Source organism: Megascapheus bottae, chromosome 31 (assembly GCF_031878675.1).
Source record: "Megascapheus bottae isolate mThoBot1 chromosome 31, mThoBot2.hap1, whole genome shotgun sequence".
In the NCBI taxonomy this organism is placed as follows: domain Eukaryota; kingdom Metazoa; phylum Chordata; class Mammalia; order Rodentia; family Geomyidae; genus Megascapheus; species Megascapheus bottae.
This window is the reverse complement of record NC_143539.1, coordinates 3,083,437-3,110,012: the sequence shown is the minus strand read 5'-3', so window position 1 is coordinate 3,110,012 and position 26,576 is coordinate 3,083,437. Positions and strand designations below refer to the sequence as shown.

The following is a 26,576-nucleotide window of genomic DNA, read 5'->3' as shown; positions in this document are numbered from 1 at the left end:
CCCGTTTGGCACGTGGTGGGGGGCGGGGAGGGCCCGGCCTCGGGAGCCTCCCCGGGGGCGGCGTCTGCAGCAGTGGCAGTGACTACTCCGTCATCCACACAGGACTCCACTCTCAGCCCCTCGTCTGGGGGTGCAGGCGGGTCGGGTCTTTGGGGAGTCAGTTCTCCACGGGGCCTGAGGACGAAGAGAGTAGAGACGGTGAGTTTATGGATGGGGTCAGGCTCTTAGCTTCTGGGTCACTCCAAGAGAGCAGAGCTCCACAAGCCCCCCATCATCCGGGCCCCCCTGTCCTCACTGCGCCCTCCTCTCCCGGAGCTGCCCAGTACTTTGCCCCACAGTGGCCAGGTGTGGGGAAAACCGAGGCGGGGGCGGGGCGGGGCGGGGCAGCATGACAGCCCAAGAACAGGAGCCTGGGTTCCGCAGCTGGAAGCCCGAAATGCCGAGATAGGCCAGGAGATAACAGTACCTGCGGGCCGGGCGTCGGGGGCCCGAGTGGGGGGCCCCGGGGTCTCCAGTGCAGGCGAGACGGAGAAGCGGGAGAAGCACAGGGGGGGCCCGGGCGGGGGGAGGAGGGGGAAATCCTCCGCCCACTCGAAACTGCCTCCTGCCGGGGTAAAAGAGCGAGGGAGGGAGCCGGTCAGACACGCCGGCCCCGCCCTCCCCTCAGGCCCCACCCACCTGGCTCCGCTCCTCCGGGTCCGGACTCAACCTTCCTGACCCTCTCAGTAAGCCTCGCCCACATTGGCCCCTTCCCCTCCCAGGCCCCGCCCCTCAATCATGTGAAGGCTCCGCCCACATCGGCCCCGCCCTTCCCAGGACCAGTTCCCCACAGCCACTGTAGGCTCCACCCCCGTTCTCTCCCCCTCACCAAAGCCGCTGTCGTTGCTGGGAAACCCATCTCCGGGGGTGGCGGGGTGGGGAGGCGTCGGGGGCGCTGGGGGCGTTGATGGGTCCGTGTCCCCCTCGGGGGGGCCCTGTACGCTCAGCTCGTTGGTTGGCGTCTCCTGGAACGGCAAACAAGTGCAACCGAGAGCGGATGAACCCTCAGTCACGCTTCTCCCGCTGTGTCCGCCTGGAAACGGCTGCTAACACTGACCTCACTCTCTGGAAAGGAGGCCTGGCCCTAAATCTATCTGCCGGGGAAGACTGCGTCCGCCTAGAACCCAAATCTCCTCGCCTGACTGCTCTGCGCCCCCGAGCTCCGCCCACTGCTCAGCCCCGCCCACGTCCGGAGGGCTCTCCTTCCTGCTCTGCCTGTTGGAGACCCTGACCCAAAGCGATCTCTGAGCCGTCCGCCGTCCGCCCATCTACCTCCCATATGTGGCCTCGGGCGGCCGATTTGGGGGCCCGGAACCACCTGCTTCCTAGTCCGCTGAAGGTCCCACAAGGTAACACCCCAGGCTTGATAGCCCCGCCCCAGACCCCGCCCCCAAGGCGCCCGGCCGCCCGGGCCCCGCCCCTCGCCGCAGGCCCCGCCCCTCGCCGCGGGCCCCGCCCCCGCGCCTCACCCACGCACCTGGTCGAAGAGGTAGACGGTCACGTCCCCGTGGAAGGAGACCATCTTGCGCTTCCTCTCCAGCTCGCTGTCCTCCGAGTCGTCGGCCCCGCGCGGAGACTTGAGCAATCCCCGCAACGGCCGGGCCGCGTCCGCGTCGGCGCTGCTCACCACGACGGGCACCGGGACTGCCCGCGTCCTCCCGGAGCCCCGAGACCCCGCCGCCGCGCCCGCCGCCTCCTCGTCCTCCTCCTCGTCCTCGTCCTCGTCCTCCCCGTCCTCCTCCGCCGGCCCCGGCGACCCCGCCCCGCCGGCCTCCCCGCCAGCCGCCCCGCCGTCCGCGCCCTCCCACGGGGGCCGCCGCGGGCCCGGGCCCGGGAACGGCGTGAGCGAGAGTGGCGGGAGCGCCAGCGACAGCCGGGAGAGCTTGGCTGCGAGGGGGAGAGATCGGTGAGCCTCGCCCTGGGGAAACTAAGGCAGGCTCGCTCTCCCACCTAGCTGCGGGAGGGGGGCTGCCTCCATCTCCTGCCCAGGTTCTCCCCGTAGCCCACCGGGCCGCGGTGCCCAGGGCCAACTGTTGGCTTGTTCTGGAGAGACCTCCAACCCCACGGGCAGCCTTTGCATATGCTGTTCCTGCTCCCCAAATACACGAACTCCCTCCAGCCTCCGGAGGCCAGGTGTCGGGCCACCTGCTGTGCATCTGTGGCAGTGTAGCCAGTGTTGGCTCATCCAGGCCTGGAGCTCCTCTAGGTCTCTAGGGCATCTTAGCTACTCAACCCCAACATTTTTCCACTTCCAGACACCTCTGGTCACATACTTCCCACACCCCTAGAAACAGTGTTCAAATCCATAGGTCCTGAGGAAAGGCCTTGTGTATGGTAGCATGGGGGCGAGGCCTGATCTGGGCTTCCCTGGAGTCCCAGCCATGGACAGCCCAGAGCCTGGCATGCAGGAGAGACACCTCAGCTTACTGGAAAGTAGAGCAGAGAGCACAGGTGACAGCCAGCCGCGGGCCCTGACTGCTCTGCTGGCTCCACTGTGTGGGCCTTCTTTGAATTGGCTGTAACCATTTTTGAAAGCCTAAGAGTGTGGGCCAGGCTCAGTGGTTGTCTGCCTTTAATCCCAGCTACTCAGGAGGTAGAGATCGGAAGGCTTGGTGGTTCTGGGCCAGCCTCTCATCAAATAAGTCAGGCACTGTGGTTCAGGCCTGTCATCCCAGTTATGGGGGAGGCAGAGGAAGAAGGATTGTGGCCTAACGTCAATCTAGGCAAAAACAGACCTCCCCACTACCTGCACAGCAACAAAAGAGATAGGGCTGTGGCTCAAGTAGGACATCTGCCTAAGCAACTGTAAATTCCTGAGTTCAAATCCCTGTACTGCCAAAAAGAAAAGGAAAAACAGAGTATTGGTTTAGCAGGGAAAAAATCTAGTGGGCTGCCTGAGACAGGGTCTGCAAAGCCCAGACAGCACGTCCCCCCCCCACACCCTTCCCAGCTTCACCTGTACTCTCTGCCCCAGGACCCTGACATGGATCCCCTGTGAGAAAAGCAAGTGTCACAGGCCTGAGCGAAAGGCTTTGCACTTCCTAACCTACTTTGTGCTTCTGTCTGTGGCTGCCTGTCAAGCTGGGGAAACTGAGGCCCAGGCCTGGAAGGACATTCGCCCAAGGCTGCAGAGGGCTGGAAGCCTAAGACTGGAATGGAGCCCCAGGGGTTCTGCATTCACACTGGCCAGGACCAGGCGGACCTGCTGCCCCAAGCCCAGCCTCCACTGCACCCCACTCCCCCACGGCCTCCTCACCTTTGATCTGCTCGCTGTTCCCCTGAGGGGGGCCCAAGTCCAAGAACAGCCGTGGCATCTCGGGGCCCTTCCTCTCGGGCTTGGGGGGGTCCCCGTCTCCGCTGGGTGCTGTGTCTCCGTCGGGCCTGTTGTCTGGGACCCCGGGGTCTCCCTCGGAGGCCACCTCCAGCCTGGCCCTCGGGGACGCTGGCTCCGGCCTCCTCGCCTGGGCCTCCAGTGGCGGCAGAGGTGGCGGCGGCTGTGGCCTCTTGCTGTCTACCCATCCGGCCTTTGCGTCCGCGCCGCTTTCGGGGCCTGCGCCGGGTCCCGTCCCCGCGTCCACTGGGGCTCGGCCCCCATTCCCGAGGTCCAGCCTCCCAGCCTCTGGGGCTCTCAGCGCCCCCCCAGTCTCGAGGACTCTCCTCTCGGTCCCGGGGTCCGGCATCCCGTTCTTGGGGGCCGGGCCACGCGGGCCAGGGGCCGTCTCCAAGCCGTTCTGGGACCAGGGCCCCTGGCCGCAGATGGGGGCTCTCTCCAGGGAGGTCTCTGGGGCTGGAGCCCCAGTCCCGGGTGTCTTCTCCGGGGGCCCCGGGGACCTCCAAGGCCCAGTCTCCGGCGGGCTCGCCAGGTTCCTGGGGAGCCTCAGGCCCCCATTCGCGGACGCCTTCTCCTCGCTCTTTGGGGACGTCAGCCCCCCATTCACCAGCGCCTTCTCCCCGGCCTCTGGGGACCTCAGCTCCCCATTCTCCAGGGGCATCGCCTTCCTCCTTGGGGGCGTCAGCTCCCCATTCTCCAGCACTGTCTCGCCTCTCTCGGGGGACCCCAGTGCCCCATTCTCGGCCGTCTTCTCCACGCCCAGGGCTCCCTGGCCCCCGTTCTCTGAGGCTGTCGCCCCGTTCTCGGGGAGGCTCGGGCTGGGGGCTCTCTTGGCGGCGCTGCCCGGGGCTGTCGGGGCCCGGCTCCGGCCCGGGGCTGTCTCTCGGCTCCCGGGGCCTCTCCCCGCCTTCCGGGGCCCCGGCGCCCCCTGCGCCCCCAGGAGGTTCCGGGTCACGCCCTCCCGCAGGGACTCCAGCAGCTGCTCGGTGCTCACTTGAACCACGAAGCTCGGCTTCTCCTGGGGCCCCGGGGGCGCGCGGGGACCCGGGTCTGGGGGTGGCCGGGGCGCTCCGGGGTCGGGTGGCTCGGGGGGAGCCCGCGGCCGAGGGACCCCTTCCTCCTCGGCCGCCCCCCCACCGGGGAAGGCTCCCTCGGGAGAAAAAGGGGTCTCGGTCTCGTAGCCGCTGTCCCCCGGCTTGGGGCCCGGGGACGACAGGCCTGAGCCCGGACTGGCCAGGGCCGACGGGGGGTCGGGGGACGCGGCCGGCTCGGCGGGGACCCGGGGAGGCGGCGGCGGAGGCGGGGGAGCGGGGGGTGGCCCCCGCCCGGGGTACTGGGGCGCTGCGGCCCCCATGAGAGGGTCCAGAAACTCGGGGGGGGCCGGCGCGGGGGGGACCAGTGGCAGGTCGGCCAGGGACCCCCGCTCTGCCCGCAGGGACGAGTCGTCCTCCGGGGGGTGGGGGCAGCCCAGGGCGGGGTGGCCCCCCCAGCCGGCCACGGCGTCCCCCCTCTCCAGGGGCAGGCAGGAGCAGGGGCCCTCGCGGCTGCACAGCGGACAGGGGAGGGGACCCCGGCGGCCAGGACCCCCGCCCAGGCTGCTGCTGCCCTCCCCGGGGGAGCTGCCCTCCTCCTCCTCCTCCTCTTCCTCCTCTTCCTCGGCCCAGGCTGCACCCCGCTCCCCCAGCACCTCGGCGGGGTCTCCGGCCAGGGTCTCCCCGGCGCCCCGGCCCTCGGGGTCCCAGCCGCTCAGCAGAAAGCTGCCGGACGCAGCCTGGGCCGCGAAGGGCCGGGGCGCCGGGAAGAGGGGGGAGGCCCAGGTCTCGGACACCAGCTGGGGGACCTCGGAGGGGGCCTGGGGGGCCTGGGCGGCGGGCACGCCCGCGTCCAGGGGGTCCCAGTCGTTGGGGAAGAGGGGCTCGGGCGGGGAGCCGTGCTCCTCCAGGCGGATGTAGTACTCGCTGCTCACGGAGGGGCTGCGGGCGCTGATGACCGGCAGCACGCTGGGGGTGGACAGGGCCTCGTAGAAGGGGTTGGAGGGGTTGGCGTGGGGGGCCGGGGGGGCCGACGCCGGCTGCCACGGAGGGGCGCCCCCGCCCCGGCCAGCCCCGCGCCGCGCCTTCTCCCACAGGCACTCGAGGTTGAGGCCGCGGCTGCTCTCGGTCACCGTGAGCACGTCGTCAGGGTCGGCCCCGGGGAAGCCATCCAGGAGGGGGAACGGCGAGGAGAGGGTCCCGGGGCGGGGGGCGCTGTGCGAGGGCGGCCAGGGCCAGGGGAAGGGGCCGTCGCGGGGCGGGGGCGGCGGCGGCGGGGGCCTGGGGGGCCTCTCCGACAGCAGGTAGGTGAGCTGCAGCTGCAGATCCGAGGCCGAGGGCCGCTGGGCCGGGGGCCGCCAGCAGGACTGCAGGATGTCGTACCTGGGGGGCCGGGAGGGGCGGGATGAGCGGGGCAGGGAGGGGGCGGGGGGCAGGGCGACGCGATGCGCCCCTGAGCCCCCGCCCGGAGGCCCGTCTCGGCCACCCCGTGCCTCGGCTCTCCTCCCCTGCAGTGGGGCCGAGGCAGAGCGCATGTCCTCTGTCCCGTGCCGGGGTGCCAGGGGAGCGGGGGTGCTGGGAGACGACCAGGGGGGCGGCCCGCCCACCCCACCCCGCGCCCCACTCGCCAGTAGTCCGCGTAGGGCAGCTTGAGCCTCGGCCGGGCCAGCTTCACGTGCTGCTGGCGGACCACGAAGGCGAGCACCTCCTCGTCTGACAGATGGCGGTAGGGCTGCGCCCCAAATTCAAACAGCTCCCACAGGGTCACCCCCAAGGACCTGGGGAGAGGCAGAGCGGCTGAGCCCCCGCCGGGCTCCCGGGGGGGTCCTGCCCGCCCCTCGGGGGACCCCGGGCACCCCCTCTCACCAGATGTTGCTCTCCCGGCTCTGGTCCACCACCATGAAGGTCCCGTGCAGCTCCCCCAGCAGCTCGGGCGCCGCCCAGCGCAGCGGGATCCACAGGCGCTCGGGAGTCAGGTAGTAGTCCTCCTGGGGACCGGCGGGGCCTGCGGGTCAGGAGGGCCGGGGACCCCCGGGGACCCCGCCGCCGCCCGTCCGCCCGAGGCCGCCCACCTTGTAGTTGCTGTGCGCCAGCCCGTAGTCCCCGATGCGCACCGTGAGGTCGGAGGTCAGCAGGCAGTTGCGCAGCGCCAGGTCGCTGCGGGGTAGGGGGGAGCGCTGGGTAGGGGTAGGGGCGGGCGAGCGAGGCCCCGCCCCAGAGGCCCCGGCCACCAGCCCTCTGGCTCCTCCCACCGCGCTGCCCTCGTCTTTACGCCCCGCCCCTCGTTCCTCTTGGCCACTTAGTCACCGCGCCCCCTCCACTCTGGCTCTGCCCTCTTCCTCTGCTGGTCCCGGCTCCCGCCACAGATCCTTCTCCCTGGCTCCTCCCACTTCCCTCTCTCACCCTCCTCCCTTAGCTCCTCCCTCCTTATTGGCCACGCCTCTTTGTTGACTCCTCCTCCCCAACCCCGCCCATCTCCTGTGATGGCCCCTCCTCCTTTAACCTACCCTCTCCTGCTGCCTTCCATCCCCTGGCTCCGCCCCGTCTGCATTGGCCCCTCCCTTGGCTCCGCCTCTTCCCCCTCCGTGTGTGTTGGCTCCTCCCCATCTCCGCTGGCTCCTCCTATAGCCCCTCCCCACCATTGCTGGCTCCACCCCTTGGCCCCGCCCGTTTTCTGGACCCTCCCCGAGGCTCCTCCCCCTCCCTCCCTGGGGCTCCAGGCCTGCCCACCTGTGCACGTAGTTGTGCGAGTGCAGGTGCGCCAGGCCACGCGCGATCTCCAGGCCCATCCTTTGCAGCGTGCGCAGGTCTCGAGGGGGCAGCTCGGGGGACAGGCCTTCGGGGGGCCGCTGGGCCCGAAGGTATCGCTTCAGGTCACCCTGGAAGGGGGATGGGCATGGATCACCACCCCAGCCCTTCCCGACACGGGTCCGAGGCGGGGAGGACCAGCCGCTCCGAGCCTCAGTTTCCCTTGCGGTGTGAAGGGGCAATGACAGATCCACTTTGCCTGCGGGCTCAGAGCAGCCATGCATCCAGACATGTTCAGATCAGCACCCAGGCGGCCCACGGCGCTGAGAGGAGGCCCCGGAGGCTCCTGGGACCCCACTTACCCCCCACCCCGGCACGCAGTCCCAGCCCCTCACCAGCTGGCAGAACTCCATGATCAACAAGAAGGGCAGCGTCTCCACACAGAGGCCCAGGCACTGGAGGACGTTGGGGTGCTGCAGGCTTCTGTGGGGGAACCAGAAGTGTCAGGAGAGGGAGGGGCCAGAGCAGGGGGAGGAGCCAGGAGGTGAGAGGGAGGGTCCCTGGGAGGAGCCAGGCGGGCAGGGGGCGGGGCCAGAAAGGGACGGGTCAGAGCAGGGGAGGAGCCAGGAGGGGAAAGGGCTTGGCCCGGGGAGGAGCCAGAAACGAGCGGGGCGGGCCCAGGAGAGGCCAGGGTGCGGGGCGGAGCCAGGAGGGAGAGGGAGGGGCCGGGGAGGGGAGGAGTCAGCAGCAGAGTGGGCGTGGCCACAAGCAGTCATTCATCTCATCCCAGCCTCCCTATGCAGCCAAATTGCGGCTCAGTCTCTGGCTTCAGTTTCCTCGCTCAACCGCATCTCTTTCTCGGGCACAGCCCTGGCTGGCCTGCGACAGGTGTCCTCAGGGGTCCCTTGCCTCTCCTCTCCTCTTCCCCTTCAGCCTCACCTTCTCTCCACCCCACCCAGCTCCAGCCTCAGGTTGTCCCTAGCTTGCCAGTCCCTGATCACCTATAGCACCTGGTTGCCCTCAAGGGAGATGTCACCCACTGTACCCTGTGTCCATCTACCCAAACACCCAGCCCCTGCTCAGGCTCTTGGGGGAGGGCCCCTTGTCCTGCCCAAGCTCCTTGCCAAGGCTCAGGCCCCAGCTTCCACCTGGGCTCCCCATTGCCCCCTAGTGGTGGGGGCCATCTGCACCCTCACTGTGGGTTTGAATCTCAGTACAGCTTTGTGCAGTGTAATCAGGAGAAAGTCACTGTGTCTCTCCCTGACTGTTTACCTCCTCCGGAAAGTGGGGGCATGGGCACTAACCCCCTCGTATTGCAGGTTTAGCAGATGGGTGAGGAGATGGGACGTGGTGGGGAGAGCTTCAAGTTAATACTGCTTTTTTGTTTGTATTTTAAGACAGGGTCTGGCTGTGTGTCCCAGGCTGATCTGGAACTCTCAATTCTTCTTGCTCCAGGGTTCTTGGAGCTGGGATTACAGGCATCTATCACCACGCCCAGCGCTATCACTGTTCTTTTTATTTTAATATGTGTTGGGCTTTATTTTGGCTTTTGAATCTAACCTCATGTTCAGGAAGGCCTTTTCTGTCTCCAGGTTTCCCCATATGCTGTTCCCTGTGCCTGGAACACTTCCCACAGTGCTTTGCATGACAGACACTTCCTTGTTTCCTGGCCTGCCCAGCATTCCTGTCCAAAGGGCCAATCTCTGTCAGGTAATGTCACTGCCCCTTCCTCATGGGTCTTGTCGTTCTTGTGCACTTTCTCCTTTTACTCTTTATTTAGTTTGGTGTTTGGAGACAGACACTGTGTAGACCACCCTGGCCTGAAATTCCTCCTAAGTGCTGGGACTACAAGCATGAACTACTACTCTACGCTAGATACACAACCAAACCAAACACGGGGAAGGGTGTTTCCCTTATACCCATCCATCCTGGAGTCTGAGGCAGCATTAAGCATGTCAGACTTCACACTCCAGGACTGGTCCTCAAGTAGGTACACAATGAGTTGTTTTCATGGTAAGACCAGCACTAAGGGGCTGCCATTGGAGCCCAGCACCCCGTCTTCCTTGAATGAAAACCATGCATCTAGCTGCCATATGTTAGGACCTGAGAAATGACTGGCACGGGGAAATGGAGGCTGACAGAGGAAAAAGGAAGCTTGAGCACACTGCTACCCTGCTAGATGGTGGACCCCACATGCCACCCAGAAGGAAATGAAGGCTCAGAGATGTGAAGTGATGTGCCCAGAGTCCCACAGCTGGGATTTGAGCTCAATGGGGCCCTAGGCTGTCCTACAGAGCCTTTTCTGAAGACAGAAACATGCCAGGCCTGGTGCCAATGGACACATGGGATCACAGAGCACTTGAAACATGGAAAGTATGGCCCAGAGAAGTGACTTTTAATGGCTTTTTCATCTTTTTCTTTTTTGTTGGTCACGATACTTGAACTCTAGGCCTGTGTGCTGTCCCTGAGCTCTTCAGCTCAAGACTACCGCCCTACCCCCTGAGCCACAGCCCCACTTCCGGTTTTCTAGTGATTAATTAGAGATCAGAGTCTCACGGTCTTTGGTGCCCAGGCTGGCGTTGAACCACAATCCTCAGATCTCAGCCTCCTGAGTAGGTAAGATTACAGGCGTGAGCCACTGAGCCGGCTTTTTAATGACTTCTAATTTGCATTTTCTTCCTTCCTTTCTTTTTTTTTTTTTAGTATGATGGTTTAAACTCGGGCCTTTGCACTTACTGAACTTGAGCCATGCCTCCAGTGCATGTTACTCGGCGTATTATTGACATAGAGTCTAGTCTTTTTTGCCTGGACCAGCTTGGACAGTGATCCTCCTATTGATGCTTCCTGCCACAGCTGGGAGGACAGGCCCACACCACCATGGCCCAATGAGGGATGGAGATGGAGGGGTAGCTCATTTACTTTGGCCAGCACTGGCCTTAGGCCTTAAGCCTCCCATCTCAGGGTGAGCCATTGCTGTCTGGCTGCTGTCATCGAGTTTACTTTATATGTAAATGGCCATTTGTGGTTAGTGGTTGTTAGCACTGGAATAGGGAGAAACAGGCAATAAGAGGAAATTAATGACAAACTGGGATATGAGTTATGAAAAAAAACACCAAACACCACACAAGATGATGTCACCGACTATTCCAAGCCCTTTTAACATGGGGTCAGGGAGTAAGTAAAGAACTGAGAAGAGGATGCCAGACACAAAGACTCACACCTGCAATCCTGGTTACTCAAGAAGCTGAGATTGGCTGGGAATGTGGCTCAGAGATAGAGTGCTTGCCTAGCCAGTGTGAAGTTCAATTCCTCAGTACCACATACAGAGAAAAAGGCAGAAGTAGCGCTGTGGCTTAAATGGTAGAGTGCTAGCCTTGAACAAAAGAGAAGCTCAGGGACAATGCCTAGGCCCTGAGTTCAAGTCCCAGGACTGGCAAAAAAAAAAAAAAAGGCTGAGATCTTGAGGATTTAAATTTGAAGCCAGCCCCAGCAAGAAAATTCAGGAAACTCGTAATCACAGAAAGAGCCAGAAGTGGCGCTGTGGCTCAAGTGGTAGAATACCAGCCTTGAGCAAAAGGAGCCCAGGGACCGCACCCAGCCCCAGAGTTCAAGTCCAAGGACTGGCACAGTAAAAAAAAAAAAAAAAAAGAAAGCAAAAGGAAGTGAAAAGAGAAAGGGAGCCCTCAACTCCAAACTGGAGATGATGAACGAACAAGGAGTGATACTCCAGAGAAAGGGAGAAGCAAGAGCCAAGTCCTGTGGCAGGAAAGAGGCCGCTGTGTGGGAGTTGGCGTAGAAACAAGCAGGATCCAGAGTATGACCATAGGAAGCCTCTAGGCTACACAGAAGAGTGGGGCTCGCCTGGGGAACAATAGGGGACCAGCACAGGGGTGAGGGTCAAAGTCTAGTTGAGATTCTCAGGGTGAACTTGAGTTTGCAACGGTTCTGATAAGGAATCTGCATACACAGCCTCTCTATATCTGGAGACTCTACCTCTAGGTGAAATTTTCTGGCAAATGTTTACCTAGGCCTTATCAGGGAGCCTCAGAGTGGAGGCAGAGCTCTGTAGGGACCTCCTTAAACCACTGCTACCCTGAGGTGGCCCTCTTTCTGATCTCCCTTGCCAAGTAAAGATCCAAAGGTGGGAGAGGTACCCCGCTAGCTCAGCTGGGGCGCCCTCCACCCCATTCTGCTGCAGGTCCCCAGCTCTGTCCAAAGATAAACCCTGGGCTCCAAAAGAAAGGACACCTAGCAGACAGGAACACAGTCCCAAACAGGTCCTGGTGTTTGAAGCCAGATTTGGTTCCACCTCAAGCCCCTTCTGCCTCCCTGAGGGGTTAAGCCCAAGCCCTCACCCTCAGGAGACTGAGATCTGAGGATCACAGTTTGAAGCCAGCCTGGGAAGGAAAGTCCACAACACGGATCTCCAATGAACCATCAAAAACTGCTGGAGCTGTGGCTCAAGTGGTAGAGTGCTAGCCTTGAGTGAAAAAGCTCAGGGACAGCACCCAGACCCGAATTCAAGCCCTAGGACTGGCACAAAGATAAAACAAAACAAAACAAAAAACCCTTAGCCTTTGGCTTTCTAGAACACACACCCCGGAGATACCTGTAGGGCTGAGCTTCCGAGATGAACTTGCGCTGCTCCAGTGGCCCAGCGCTGGCCCTGAGCTCCTTCACCACCACCTGGGCTGGGGTGTAGTCAGAGAAAATCTCCCCCAGGATCACCTGGCCAAGGGGCACCCCAAAATCAGAGACAGCCATGTCGCCAGCCTGTCCCTCCTCCACCTTCAGCTCCACCTTATAGCTTCTAGTCCCATTTCCTCCCCCACACACAGCCCCTCCTTAATCTCCCACCTCCCCTGTCCCCCAGCAGACAGGGGTGAGAGACTCACAGGCCCAAAGTCCGATGGACGCAAGGACGGATGGAAGGATGGACAGATGGACGGACCCGTGGACAGCCAGGTGACGAGGCGGAGTGGTCAAGGGAGTGAGGAGGGAGGTGCTGACCGACAGATGTAGGGAGGTTGGGGGGGCCAGCTGGGAGTAGGTGAGGGGCAGACACGGGGAGATGGGTGGGCAGGCTGGGCAGAGGGGCGTGTGAGAGGGGCAAATGAAAAATGGTGAGAGGGAAGCAGGGATGGAGGACACAGAAGTGGAGTCCAGGCCAGGACTGTGTGGACCCCACCCTCCCATGCCCAGCCCCACTCACCTTCCCAAACCAGCCGCTCCCAATCTCCTGTAGATAGCTGAGATGCTGGCGGCTAAGGCCCAGCGGGGTGGTCATGTCTGAAGAGGGGTGGGAGGGGCGGCCTTGAGCCTCTTTTTCCCTCCCCGAGACACCCTCCAATTCAGTGGAAGCCTGGGGTCCAAGCAGACACCAGTCTCCTTCCATTGGCTGCTCCAACATTCCAGAACAGAATCTCAGCCTTCTCATTGGCTTCCCACAAGATTCCACCATCCAATCGGCCCTGTCCTTTGTCATCCCAAGCTCCAATGACTTGTTTCTAGGCCTCTCATTGGCCACCTCTGAGATTGAGATCTAGGCTGATCTCAGCCTCCCTGGTCCCCAAAGCATCTGCAGGGCTTGTTTAGGACTAAGTAATGGCTCCCCACCGGGATGATCTGCCCGCCTCTCTGCCCTCCTCTGCCTTTCCATGAAGGAAAGGTCCTCGGGGATCTACACCCCTGGGACCCCCAGGACGCTGGGATGGGGGTCTGAGTGTGTGGCAGTACCTGAATGTGAAGGCTGTGGGGCTGGCATTGGCAGGGAGACCTCAGCCAGAGGGAGAATGTAGACATCAGGCAGCGACTGGGAGGAGGAGGTCTCCTCCACGGGGGGAGTGTACTCCCCAGAGCAGTCCTCCCCTTCGGGGTTCTCAAACTCCTGGAGCCAGGAGAGCGGGAAAACGTGGGCTGAGAGGCGTGCCCGCACCCCCCACGGCCCCCCACCCCGGCCCGGCCCAACTCCCACCCCATTTTCCAAATCCCAGGGCCCCTGGTCTGCACTACTTCAAGCCAGGTGTGCTGTCAGGTTGCTGTCCCTCCCTGGCCAACCACCTGGGTCAGGGAAAGGCCTTGCCCGGGTCCCCCGCTCCCCGCCCCCAGTCAGACCCTCACCTTGAAGCCAACATCACCCCGTTTGCAGCACAGACAGGTGAGGAGGAGGAAGATGAAGGCCAGCAGGCCAGAGCAGGAAATGAGGACCACAGCGTAAGGAGGAGCCAGGGGGGCCCGGCCAAGGGCGAAACCGTCTGTGGGCACAGGCTCCGGCTAGGCTTCAAGCCATTGGCTCTTGTGCCCCATGCCCCTCCCAGCCCGTTATACTGTTAGACTACAACTCCCATGCAGCTCTGCGACCAAGAGGACCCTTGGCAGAGAGGCTGGCTGGCCTGGGGCATTGTGGTAGTTGTAGTTTTCAGCCTTCCCAGGTGGTTGGGCTGGGGGTGAGGTCCCTCCTGCCTCCCCAAGCTGGGGGGGGGGTCCCCCACAGCATCCTTTCTCCCCAGGTTTGGATGGATTCCAGGGAGGATGGAGACAAGGAATGTAAGGCACGAGGCCTGGAACCGGGAGAATGTCACATACGCTGGCAGGCACAGCCTGGTTACCCCCATTTAAGGAGGGGGGTGATTGCCAAACGAAGGCTGGGGGCAGAAGCTGGTGCCCGTGAACCCCGAGCCGGCCCGGCCCCGGCGGCAGGGCCAGGGCTTCTCCTGAGGGCGCAGGGGCGCGGGCTTGTCCTCTACTCCCCAGCCCAAGCCCAGGGCCCCCCAAAGGCAGAGACAGCCGCCCGGGCTGTGACCCCCAAGGCCCCGGTTCTGCCCAGGCCCTGTCCTTCCCCGCCCGCGCCCGCACACACTGGCGTGCGCACTCTCCTGTGCACACACACTGGCACACGGAAGGCACACACTCGTGTGCACGCGCACACACACACACACCCGCGCGCGCGGCCCCCAGGCCTGCAGCCCCGGGCCGGGCCGGCGCGGGGGGCGCGCACAGGTGATGGAGGCCGCGGTGGGGGCGGGGGCCGGGCGGCCGATGGCCGGCAGGGCGCACTCACCGGGGTGCACGGGGGACGCCAGGCAGCCCGAGGCGGAGACGGCCGCGAGGAGGATGAAGGCGCCCGGAGCAGGCATCTTGTCGAGGATGGAAGGGAGGTGCAGGTGGCGGCGGCTGGGGAGGAGGGGGGGCGGGCCCTCAGCCCCCAGCCATGGGGACCCGCTCGACCCTGGCCTCCCCTAGCCCAGGAGAGGGGCAGGAGACGCAGGACAGGGGGAGGGAGGGGCTGCTTACTGGCTCAGGTGCCCCCCTCCCCCTATTTGAAGGGATAGACAGATGAAGGGGTGGAGAGGCAGACAGAGGCGAGGAGCTGGGGAGCCGGGGTTGCTGGGGTGGGGGGGGGAGAGGGTAGGAATGGGGGGGAGCGAGAACGAGGGCCCCGCCCCCGAGGACAGCCACGATTGGAGGAGCAGAGAGCCTGTCAGAGGAAGGGTAGGAGGAGGGAGGATGGAGGGAGGATGGAGGGTTGTCATGGCAACTGGCTCTGGGTAGCATTGGCTGCCAGGAGGAAGGGGAGAGGGGGGGAAAAACGGGGACCAGCAGACCCCTGGGGGGGGGGCTCAGGGTCTACTGTGCCTGGCTCTCACACCACTGTGCCATACCACTGTCAAGGACACGTGTGTCACACGCTAAGACGGAAATGTCAGGCACATGAGCTCACACACCGCTGACATGCCGCAGGACCCTCATATACAGGCACACCACATACAAAGGTGGACAGCCTGCAGCAGCCGGGGACACGCACACGTCACACACAAAAGACGCAGAGACAGGCTGCACTGGGAGCGCATCGGCAGGATGGGCCACGGCACAAATGCCCCAGGTCACGCAGGAACAACCAAACATGACAAAGACCCACACGCACCACAGATCCACAGACAGGTGCCACAAACAAAGAACCACACAGACGCCACGGGGATAGACAGAGAGACAGTCACACACATCCCAGAGACAAATGGGTGACAAAGAAGCCTCCCGTCACAGACATGCACAGACAGGCAGAGTGCAGACCACAGGAGCACACTGAGACACGAATCCGTGCCCATCCACAGACACACAGAACACAGACAAGGAGAGACACAGACGTCCTAGAAACCCATGCATCCACACAGCTCAGCTGCAAAAATGCACATAAATACACAACCCACAAAGACAGGCACACATCACAGGCCATTCACATAGCCCCATGCATCATACACAAACACACACACAACCAGACCTGGCCAGCCACGCACCCATACCTGCACAGACGTGGACACCTGGCACAAACACACACCTCAGGCAAGGTCACCGAGACTTCCAACCCTGCCACAGTCCCTCGTCACGTACAAAAGGCACTCACAGGCACACACAAACACACAGATCCAGAAACACATCACATGCAAAGACGCAGGCAGATGCACGCAGCACAGATAACCCACATTTTGCCGCACATGCATTACACAACCGCAAGCACAAGAAGTACAGAATCATTTGCTTTTGCTTGTTTATTCTTAAATGACAAATATAGTCAGGAATTTCTATGTATCACCTTTTACTCCCCACCACAGCCCTTCCCTACAGGAACTTTGGCTGTGACCCCCTGCACAGACAGGGAAACTGAGGCACGGGGGGGGGTCACACACTAGGGAAATTGCCAAGCTGAGGACTGGACCCTGGAGGTCAGGGATATGGACACATCACACAAGGACACACACACGTCACGTGCCAGCTGCTATGTCGGGGTCCCATCCCCACAGCACCCCAAGCTGCAGACACACCCGGAAACGCAGACTCCCACCCTGGGCCAGGACCGCTCCATCATCGGTGAGCACCGGCGACGCGTCCCCTCCGCTGCGTCTGGGTGAGGGCTGTGCTCCCAGGATGGATGCAGCCTCCGCAACATGCGGGCGCCCCCTCCGAGTCAAGCTGTCCTGGATTCCCCGACCTGCAATCAGGGGTCCCGGGCTCTGCCCCCGACCTGTCATCAGGGGTCCTGGGATCTGCTCCCCACCTGAGATCAGGGGTTCTGGGCTCTTCCCCCCACCTGAGATCAGGGGTCCCAGGCTCTGCCCCCCAACCTGTGTTCAGGGGTCCCAGGCTCTGCTGCCTAACCTGTGTTCAGGGGTTCTGGCTCTGCTCCCCAACCTGTGATCAGGGGTCTCAGGCTCTTCCCCCCACCTGTCATGAGGGGTCCCAGGCTCTGCCCCCCACCTGTGATCAGGGGTCTCAGGCTCTGCCCCCCACCTGTGATCAGGGGTCTCAGGCTCTGCTCCCCACCTGTGATAAAGGGTCCCAGGCTCTGCTCCCCAACCTGTGATGAGGGGTCCCAGGCTCTGCTCCCCAACCTGTGATGAGGGGTCCCAGGCTCTGCTCCCTAACCTGTGATGAGGGGTCCCAGGCTCTGCTCCCCAACCTATGATGAGGGGTCCCAGGCTCTGCTCCTCACCTATCATCAGGGGTCCCAGGCTCAGCTCCCCACCTGTCATCAGGGGTCCCAGGCTCTTCCCCCCACCTGTGATCAGGGGTCCTGGGCACTGCACCCCCACCTGTGATCAAGGGTCCCACTGGCGACACCAGGAAAGGGACAAAGGGACTCTCCATGGAAGTTTCTTTGGTGAAACTGAGGCAGGCTCACCAGGGAAGGAGGCTGCGGATGGAATTAGAGGGGTGGGCATGCTGCTCCACATCCCCCTTCCCTTCTGGCTGAAGGGCACAGAACCTAGCGGAGGAAAGGGTTCTGGGAGTTGTAGTCTCAGCCTTGAGACTTGTGGGAGATGTAGTCCTGGTCCGTTTTCTCTAGGAGGGTGGCCGGTGCTACAGCTCTGGGGACCAGGCAGGAGCTGAGTTGGGGGTCACAGGGGCCCAGGTCGCAGGGGTCATGGGTCTGCTGCCTCAATGGTGCATTGTTTCAGAGGCTCCAGCGGTGGAATTGCTAAACCAGCTCTGTCCCAGGCTGGGCAATCATGAATTCACTCAGTCGGTCATGACATTGGTCGCAGGATGGACATGGGTGCAGGGGGGATGAGGGGATGGTGTCCTCCCCTCTGGGGGGCGGGCAGCTGTGGCCTCCCCTTCCAGGGATCTTGGGGACCAGCAGGAAGCTGTACTGCCAATAACTGCCTGGGTCATACAGCATTACTTTGGAAAGGTGGTGGTTATGTTTTTAACTAGCTTAAATTAATTACTTCTTTAAATTAGTCGCACAAGTATATTTCACTGTGTCATTTACACACGTGTCCAATTAACTGCACACCTTCTGTCACTCTCCCTGTTTTCAAAAACAAGCTCAACAGGTCTCACTGCTCTATTTTCATATATGCAAATGAGCTACATTGACCATAATTACTCATTTCTTTCCCCTTCCTTCCTTCCTTCCTTCTTTCCTTCCTTTCTTCCTTCCTTCCTTCCTCCCTTCTTTCCCTCCTTTCTTTTTTGGCCAGTCCTGGGGCTTGACCACTGTCCTTGGACTTTCTCAAGTGGGCTTTCTCTACCACTTGAGCCACAGCACCACTTCCAGCTTTTTCTTGGTATTTGGTACCACGTAATTGAACCCAGGGCTTTGTGCATGCTAGGCAAGCACTCTACCACTAGGCCACACTCCTGGCCCCTAACCCCTTGTTTCTTGATCCCACTTGCACTCCTCCCAGTGTATTAAACTTTCATTCTTTCTTCTCCCCACCCCCTCTCAGTCCTGGGGCTTGAACTCAGGGCCTGAACACTGTCCTTGGGCTTTCTCAAGAAGAGAGCTCTATCAGTTGAGCTACAGCACCACTTCCAGCTTTTACTATGTATGTGGTATGGAGGAATGGAACCCGGGTCCTGGTGCATGCTAGGCAAGCACTCTACCACTAGGCCAAACTCCCAACCCTGGCCTTGGTCTTTCTCAAGGCTAGTGCTCTGCCACTAGGCCATGCTGCTGGGCCTTTTTTAGATCTTTGTGATAGTACTGAGTCTTGCATTCAGGGTCTGGGTGCTGTCCCTGACCTACTGTTCTCAAGGGTGGTGCTCTTTCACTTGAGCCACAGCTCTACTTCTGCCTTTTTTTTTTTTCAGTGTTTAATTGAAGATAAGAGTCTCATGGAATTTCCTGACCAGGAATCCAGTTAGGATTGCAGGCATGAGCCACCAGCGCCTGGCATGCTTTTTTTTTTTTTTTAATATAGTTTTCTGGGAATGTGGCAAGGGAGGGCGTGGCTCATCCACAGGGCGTGGCTTGAGTTGTTAGAGCACCTGCCCAGCCAGCCAGCTCCAGGCCTGGAGTTCAAATTCCAGTATACCCAAGAGGAGAAAAAAAAAAAAAAGGAAATTAAAAATTGTTTTAAAGCTGGGTTTTGGTGGCTCACATTTCAGGAGGCTGAGATCTGAGGATCAAGGATTGAAGCCAGCCTGGAAAGTAAAGTCGCTGTGACACTCTTGTCTTCAATGTCCATAAGAAAAGCAGAAGTGGAGCTGTGGCTCAAAGTGGTAGGGAGCAGAAGAGTTGAGGGACAGCACCCAGGCCCAGAATTCAAGTGCCACAATCAACAGAAAAAAAAACATGTCTTAAAAACTAAAATACTGCCAAGCCAGGCAGCACACGCCTGTAATCCTGGCACATTGGAGGTTAAGCAGGAGGATGGAGAGTTGTTCGAGGCCAGCTTGGGCGGCATAGTGAGACAAACCCTACACCAACTCACCAGACGAAACCAAGATCCTGGGAGAGAGGATGACCAAAAATAGGCAGCATAGGAGAGCAAGGAACTGATGGGTAGAAGGAACGGTACATGCAAAGCGAAGGCATTCATGGCTGTGAGCGAGAAAGGAACATAGTTTGAGGTCCTCAGAAGCCAGCTAAGACACCCACCCACTCTCACCGAGATCCACCCAAGTGATTAGCTCAGTCCGGGCAAAGTGTCACACGGGTAGAAGTGTCCCTTGCAATAGTACAGGAGGGGGAGGGTGTGGTTTCGGTTGTAGGGGGCGGGAAGGTGACTCAGGTGTGTATCAGACACAGGAAGGACAGAGGTAGAACCCAGCAGAAGGCAGACCAGAGGTGGGGCACCCCCCCCCTCCAGGGAACAGGAGGGTGAGTCAGAGAATCAAAGCCCTGGGTGAGTCAGACACGTGAGCCAGGATGGGCAAGGTCATCATGGTGGTTTTTGGGGGGAATTCGTTGGAGATAAGAGTCTCATAAACTTTCCTACCCGGGCTGGCTTTGAACCTTGATCCTCAGCTCTCAGTCTCCTGAGCAGCTAGGATGACAGGCATGAGCACAGGCCCCGGTTCTGTTGGACATGCTCTGCCATCCACTGATCTTTTCACCCCCAGACCATGGGGTCCACTGATACCACGCCCCCCAACTCCATGTTGGTGAGACCCCATAAAGGCCCAGATCTCTGTCTCTGTCCACAGATGCTCATAATGAGGGAAAATAATGAGGGAACCCCCATAGCCAGACCCTGGTCACATATGGTCACCACTGCAGTGGGGGCGGGGAGGGAAGGAAAACATCCCGGTGCCCCAAGACCCTGGAAGGCTGAAACTACTGAGGCCTTTCAGGAGACTTCATATCACAGCCCCACACAGTCACCTCAGGCCCCAAACCTGGATGCCATTTGCACTCAGGACTTTTTCCCACAGCCCGAGGTCCTGCTCAACAGCACCTTCTGAGCCTGCCAGCATCTGGTCATCTTTGTCCAGTCCATGATCCGTCCATGGCGGCCTCTCTCCCCTCCCCGCTCCAGGCTTTGCCTTCCAACCCCAGCGTCTCTCTCTGCCAGTGGGGATAGGAAGTGGGGAGTTGTTCCCCTTCTGTCACCCACATATTTCTCTGCCCAGTGTCTTCTACTCTCCCTTCTCTCTACCTTCCAGCCACTTTTCCATTACCCTAGACTGCATTCATTCATTCATTCATTCATCTATTCATCTCACTCCTGCCCAGAGGCCTCAAGGAAGAAAGCAAAATCTGAGCATCAGTAGCTCCCGCCTGTAATCCTAGCCACTCAGGAGGCTGAGATCTGAGGATTGTGGTTCAGGCTGAGATCAAAGGATTGCAGTTCAAAGCAAGCCTACCAGACTGTCATGATCCAGTATGGTACTCAGAAAAGGCTGGAAGTGGTGCTGTGGCTCAAGAAGCTCAGGACAGCACCCAGGCCCTGAGTTCAAGCCCTAGGACTGGCACCAAAGGAAAAAAAATAATAAAGAGGAAAACAGCAGGAAGGGCAAAGCTAGTACTATTTTGTTGTTGTTGTTGATGGTCGTGGACCTGAGACTCTTATTTCCAATAAACCTCCAGAAAACCAGAAGTGGCACTGTGGCTCAAAGTGGTAGAGTACTAGCCTTGAGCAAAAGAACTTAAGGACAGACCCCAGGCCCTGAATTCAAGCTCCATGACTGAGGCCTTGAGTTCAAACCTCACTACCAATTTGAGCACGAGCATGCAAGCTTGCACGCGCATGCGCACACACACAAAAATAATAAATAATGAAATGCCAGTCCCCTATCTTAACTTACTCTACACAGTCAACCTCCCGTGCAACAGTGCCCCAGAACTCATTCCTCCCACCCCACTATAATCTCATTCCTATTAGCCAACGTCTCCTCCCACCTCCTCCCTATCTCTCCCCATCTTTCATCACATCAGCTGTTGAGCTCAGCCTTTTTGCATTCCTCGTAGGAGTGAGAGCATACTGAACCTGTCTCTTGGTCCCTCGCTGAACACAATGTCCCCTTAGGTTCAGCTGTGGCATGGCGAATGATAGCATTTCCTGATGGTTTGTTTTGTTTGTGGCTGAATAGTATTTCATTGTACACATAAGGTAGCATCTCTTTGTCGCCCGGCCTGAGAGTTGACCAGGTCACTTACCAGGAACGGGGCTGGATTTTGTCTGCTGCAGAGCTGGGGCAGGCATCCTGGCCTTGCAAGTGCTCTAAGCCTGAGCCACAATCCCAATGGGGCCACACACCAGAGGACTAAGCCACACCACTTGCTGCTGAGCTCTGCCCTAACCCTTGGTTTTTCAAGGGCCATCCCCTGGCCGGCCTTGAGCTCCTGATCCTCTAGCTGCAGCTGAGATCTGAGGAGGCTCAAAGGTTTGAGGTTCAAAGCCAACGCAGGCAGGAAAGTCAAAGAGATTCTGATCTCCAGTCAGTGCTAGGACTGACCAGTCTTGAATGACAAAGCCAAGGGACAGCATCTAAACCCTGAGTTCAAACCCCAGTCCCCTCACAGCCAATCAATCAATCAATCAATGCCATTCTAATATCCAGGTGATTCCAACCTTTCTGTCATTTGTGAGACACACCACCTCTTCCAAAGATGGCTTTAGGAGAATGGGGGTCAGGAGTGAAATCGTCTATCTGCTCACCTTGAACCTGGGACTCCTTTGTCCCCTCTAGCACCACAGGAGTAATGACGCTTGGTCCCTTCAGATTGTACATGGTGAAAATGCCATACTTTGTCCTCTTGGGACAAACATGCTGGTGATTTGGCCTCCAGGACTGGTCTGCAGCCCCCTGAGCTATCACCAACCGCCAGCCCCGAGAGTAGCTGACAGGTTCCCCGGGAGAGTTGCAGTTTGGCTATGCAGAAGAGGGAAAGAACACAGGCTTTTGCAGGCACAGGATCCAGAAGCCCTAGCCACAATATCCTTGTGGTTTTGTTTATTCTGGAATCACAGGCATTCCCAAATCACAGCAGATCGCATGCTTAGTCTTCTCGTTATTTTGAAGCAGTGTTAGTATAAGACTTGCTCTTAGGCTTTCTAGATCCTGCTTCTGAACATTAGTGGAAAAGACCTATCATATTATATGAACTGTCTTCCCTCCCTCGCCCCAGTCCTGAGGCTTGAACTCAAGGCCAGAGCTTCTTTTACTCAAGGCTAGAGCTCTACCACTTGAGCCACATTACGACATCTGGCTTTTCTGTGTATGTGGTACTGAGAATCGAACTCAGGGCTTCATGCATGCTAGGCAAGCACGCTACCACTAAGCCACATTCCCAGTCCCATATTTAAGTGTTTTAAATATGTTCCAAGGAGCTAGGCACTGATGGCTTAGGGACAGCACCCAAACCCCAAGTTCAAGCTCCATGACCAATCCCTCTCCCCCCCAAAAAAATATGCTCCAGGATTTGGAGACCTGGGTCAGGTGACAAAGTGTCAGCCAATGAGTGAAAGCATCAGATACCAGGTCTGAGTCCTGATCTCTGACTAAAAAAAGAAAAAGGAAAGAAAGAAAGAAAGAAAGAAAGAAAGAAAGAAAGAAAGAAAGAAAGAAAGAAAGAAAGAAAAACTTTTTTTTTTGTATGGGTCATGGGGCTTGAACTCAGCCTGGGCACTGTCCCTGAGCTCTTCAAGTCAAGTCAAGACCACTGCCCGACCCTTGAGCCAAGCTCCACTTCCCGTTTTCTAGAGGTTAATTGGAGATAAGAGTCTCTGGTTCTTTTGTGCCCAGGCTGGCTTTGAACCTTGATCCTCAGATCTCAGCCTCCTGAGTAGCTAGGATTACAGGGGTGAGCCACCACACCTGGCTCTAAATTTTTTTTTTTTTTTGCCAGTCCTGGGCTTGAGCTCAGGGCCTGAGCGCTGTCCTTGGACTTTCTCAAGGCTAGAGCTCTACCCCTTGAGCCTCAGCACCACTTCTGGCATTTTTCTATGTATGTGGTACCGAGGAATTGAACCCGGGTCTTCCTGCATGCAAGGCAAGCGCACTCAACCACTAAGCCAAACTCCCGGCCCCTCTAAAATATTTTTTTTTTTGTGTGTGAGTCCTGAGGTTTGAATTAAGGGCTTGGGCACTGTCCTTGAGCTTTTTTTTTTTTTCTTTTGCTCTACCACTTGAGTTGCAGCTCCACCTCTGACTTGTTGGTGATTAGCAGGAGAGAGTCTCATGGACTTTCCTGCCTAGTCTGGCTTCAAACCAAGATCCTTAGATCTCAGAAAAACTTTTGTGAGAACAATCACCCACTCCATTCTTGGATGTATTTAGGGGCACAGTTCAGGCCACCACTGTCTTTTTGTTTGTCCTCAGCCTGGGTGTCAGAGCAGTTGTGTCTTCTGTCCTGGGGATTCACTGAATGAATGAACTCTCAGAGGCTGGATCACAAGGAGCAGCCAGGTGGTGGAGAAGCAGGTTTGGGGGGACAGGTGGCAGGGAGGAAGTGCAGGTCCCCGAAGGCTATTGGGGAGGGACAAGGGGAGTCTGATGAACCACCAGGGGCCGGGGATGGAAGCCTGACTGGGGCGTCCTGTTCTGCTGGGAGCCCGCCCCCCCCATAGCCCTGGGGCTTGCCCTCCCGCAGCCACCGCAGGGCTGGCAGGGGGTGGGGGGAGGCCTGGGGATGCCCAACTGGCACAGCGGGTTTGGCAGCTCCCAGCACTTGGCAGAGAGAAGCCAGGGATAGGAGAGGATGATGCTGAGCCAGGGGGAGGGGTGGCACCCACCCTTCTCTTCTGTGGCTCCCCAACTCTGTACCTAAAACCCATGCTGCCTGGCCCAGCCCCCAGGGAGGACCGTCCTCCCTCAGCCACAGGATGCAGACTCCTCCCTCAGAGCCAGCATGGGGGACTCCAGCCCTCCTCCGGGCCTCAGCCTATCCACCTGGGCATCTTGCCCCTCTCGTGCCAGCCTGCCAGCCATCTCCCCCACCGGAGGCAGCTGTCTTGGGGCCTCCAGCCTAGACCAGTGGGGCCTGGCAGCCAGTGTGGGGTGGAGTGCAGCGCGGTATCGGCCTTCAGGCAGCTCATCCCTATGGAGAAATCAGGGCGGAGAGCCATGGAGGAGGTTTCTAGAACGCTGTACAACCCAAGATGGGCCCACTGATTAGAGGGGAGGCTAGGTTAGGGGCGGGAGCCAAGCCAGCCTTGCCCAGTCCCCTCCACCACCACCCGCCCCACCCAGCCTGAGGTCTTCATTTTCTCCTCACAGGGGCCCTCGGAGGCCCTGGGGCAGCCATGCCCCACACTCTTAGATCCAGTGACTCAGTGTCCATCTTAATGTGCCCGTCACAGCCCTCCTCCCTTAGGCTTGAGGTCCAAATAGCAGCCTCCCTTCTCAGACAAGAGTCTAGACCCCAGCCTTCACCCTCAGCCGCAGGACTCCAGGTCCCAGCCCTCCTCCCTCACACGCACGAGTCCACACTTTGACTGTCCTCTCCAGTCCATTTGGGTTCCCAGTTCCAGAGCTTTGTGACTCAGGCTCCCCCTCCCATCCCCTTCTCTGGGGAACCCAGCCTCTCTCGGCAGCCAGAGCAGCTGGTTCTCAGCTCTGTGATATTTGTGGCAATTACCAGCTTTTAATGGAAAGGTTGCACTCTGAAGGTGACAACGGCCTGATTATTTGAAAACATGACCTCATGACCCAGTGACCTCTCTGTGCCCCAGTCTGAGCTTCAGCAGCAAAATAGAGCATCCCGGGATGGGGGGGGAGGAGGAAAACCAGGCCCCCCCACCCCACAGGTGAAGCCGAGCGGCTCCCCTCCCCCGCTCCATGCCGAGGCTTGTTGGGAATCACTTCCCTTTTCCTGCCTCCCTTTCAATCTCAGCGCTCAATGTTCAGGCCTGGAGGGGCATTCTCAGGGCACAATGCCTCTTCCATGCTAAATCGATACCACCGTCCCATGTCACTTTTGATTACTTGTCTTATTTGACCCAGAGAAGGTCTCTCTAGATGAAGGAAGGAAGGAAGGAAGGAAGGAAGGAAGGAAGGAAGGAAGGAAGGAAGGAGTGTGTGGATCCATAAGTGGGGGATGGATGGATGGATAGTGAATGGATAGAGGATGCATGGAGGACGGATAATGGGTGGGGTGGTGGATGGAAGATGGAGGATGGAGGATGAGTGAATGGTGGAAGAGGCATGGAGGATGGATAATGGATGGGTGGGTGGTGGGGGTAGAAGATGGCTAATGGATGGAGGATGGAGGATGGGTGGATGATGGATAAATGACACATAGATGGTGGACAGAAGGAGTAAGAACATGAATGAATGGATAGAAGGATGCAATATTGGTCACTTTTCACTACTATACCAGAGTACCAGAGGCAGGCTGCTTATGAAGGAAAGAGGTGGATTTGAGGCCGCACATCTGGAAATACCAAGTCCAAATGACACCATGCAGGCTGCGACGGCTCCTCCCCACGGCTGTGTCCCCTTGGCTCCTCCCCACGGCTGTGTCCCCTTGGGAGGGTCTGTGGTTAGTTCTTTGTCTCTCCCTTTGCCTATGAATCAGGCTCCACCTGGATGACCAAATCTAGTTCTCACTTCCCCAGAGTGCCACCCTCACTCCCTTGGATTCGGTTTCCAGTCTCTTAATTCCAGTCACTGAAAACTTTGCAGATCAAATTCCTGCCTGAGCTAGGTTCCAACCACAGCCAAGGGACAGCTGGGAGGAGGACTAGGTGGGCAGCTCCCGCTCCTCCCACTGGCTCCCGGCTGGCGCCAGAGTCCCCTTGTCCCTCCCCGGGTCCTTCCTGATTCCCAGTCCCCCCCCCCGAACCCCGCCCTTGGGGTAGGGCTCGTAGTTTTCATTACAGACCTGCCCCTCTTATGATTGATCCCTCCAAAAGATCAGACTACCCAGCTCCTCAGTCCCTCCTGAGAGACTAGAAAGGGAAGGCAGGAAAGTGGGGAGAGGACAGAGGGGGGAGGGAGGGAGGGAGGGAGGGAGAAGAGGGAAGAGGGAGGGGGGAGGGAGAGAGAAGAGGGGGGGAGAGGAGAAAGAGAGGGAGGGAGGGAGAGAGGGAGGGAGAGAGAAGAGGGGAGGGGGGGGAGGAGTGAGAGAGAAGAGGGGAGAGGGAGGGAGGAGTGAGAGAGAAGAGGAGGGGAGAGGAGAAAGAGAGGGAGGGAAGGAGGGAGGGAGAGAGGGGGGGAGAGAGAGAGAGCGCGCAATATTTGGCTTGGCACTTGGCCAGGAGGTGCTCAACAAGAAGTTCCTGAACACACATGAATGAGCCCCATGCACGCTGACAGGGAGGACGCAGGGGTGGGTGGGAGAACCCAAGAAGCAGCAAAGACATGAATGAAGGGATGGATGGGTAGAAGGAGTAACAGTGGAAAAGAAGGGATGGATGAAGACAGGTGGGTGGGAGGGAGAAAGGAAGGAAAGAAATAATCCAACTCAAGGAAGGCCTGGCTGAATGAACTGATGGTCCAATTAAGTTGAAAGCATGAATGAATGGAAAGGTTGAGCTGAAGGAATGAACCTAAGGCATTGATGGACGATGGATGGATAGATGGATGCATACAGGATTGATGGATAGATAAATGGTCCAGTGGAACGACTGGAGTAATACATGAATGAATGAACAAATGTATGTTTGAGCTGAAGGAATGAACCTAAAGATGAACCTAATGGATGGTGAGTGGAAGAGTGGATGGATGGGTGGATAGATGGGTAGATGGGTGGGTAG

General features: G+C 59.1%; 1 protein-coding gene across 3 annotated transcripts; it reads right to left on the bottom strand.

Annotated features, from left to right (window-relative positions):
* Window positions 1-74: 74 nt before the first annotated feature.
* Window positions 75-16,116, bottom strand: Lmtk3 (lemur tail kinase 3). Of its 3 annotated transcripts, none has more exons than XM_090322318.1 (16): window positions 15,969-16,116; window positions 14,210-14,322; window positions 13,270-13,403; window positions 12,886-13,036; window positions 12,362-12,438; window positions 11,759-11,877; window positions 7,545-7,632; window positions 7,132-7,280; window positions 6,474-6,558; window positions 6,268-6,389; window positions 6,030-6,179; window positions 3,296-5,784; window positions 1,517-1,926; window positions 869-1,004; window positions 467-604; window positions 75-174 (listed from the first exon to the last, which is right to left on the bottom strand). In XM_090322318.1, exons 1-16 carry the CDS (start codon window positions 16,091-16,093, stop codon window positions 158-160), a joined length of 4,503 nt encoding a protein of 1,500 aa, XP_090178444.1. In that variant the 5' UTR covers window positions 16,094-16,116; the 3' UTR covers window positions 75-157. The 3 variants fall into 3 exon arrangements, with proteins under 3 accessions (XP_090178444.1, XP_090178446.1, XP_090178445.1); XM_090322320.1 differs by lacking the exon at window positions 15,969-16,116 and adding an exon at window positions 15,485-15,568; XM_090322319.1 differs by lacking the exon at window positions 15,969-16,116 and adding an exon at window positions 15,450-15,499.
* Window positions 16,117-26,576: the final 10,460 nt, after the last annotated feature.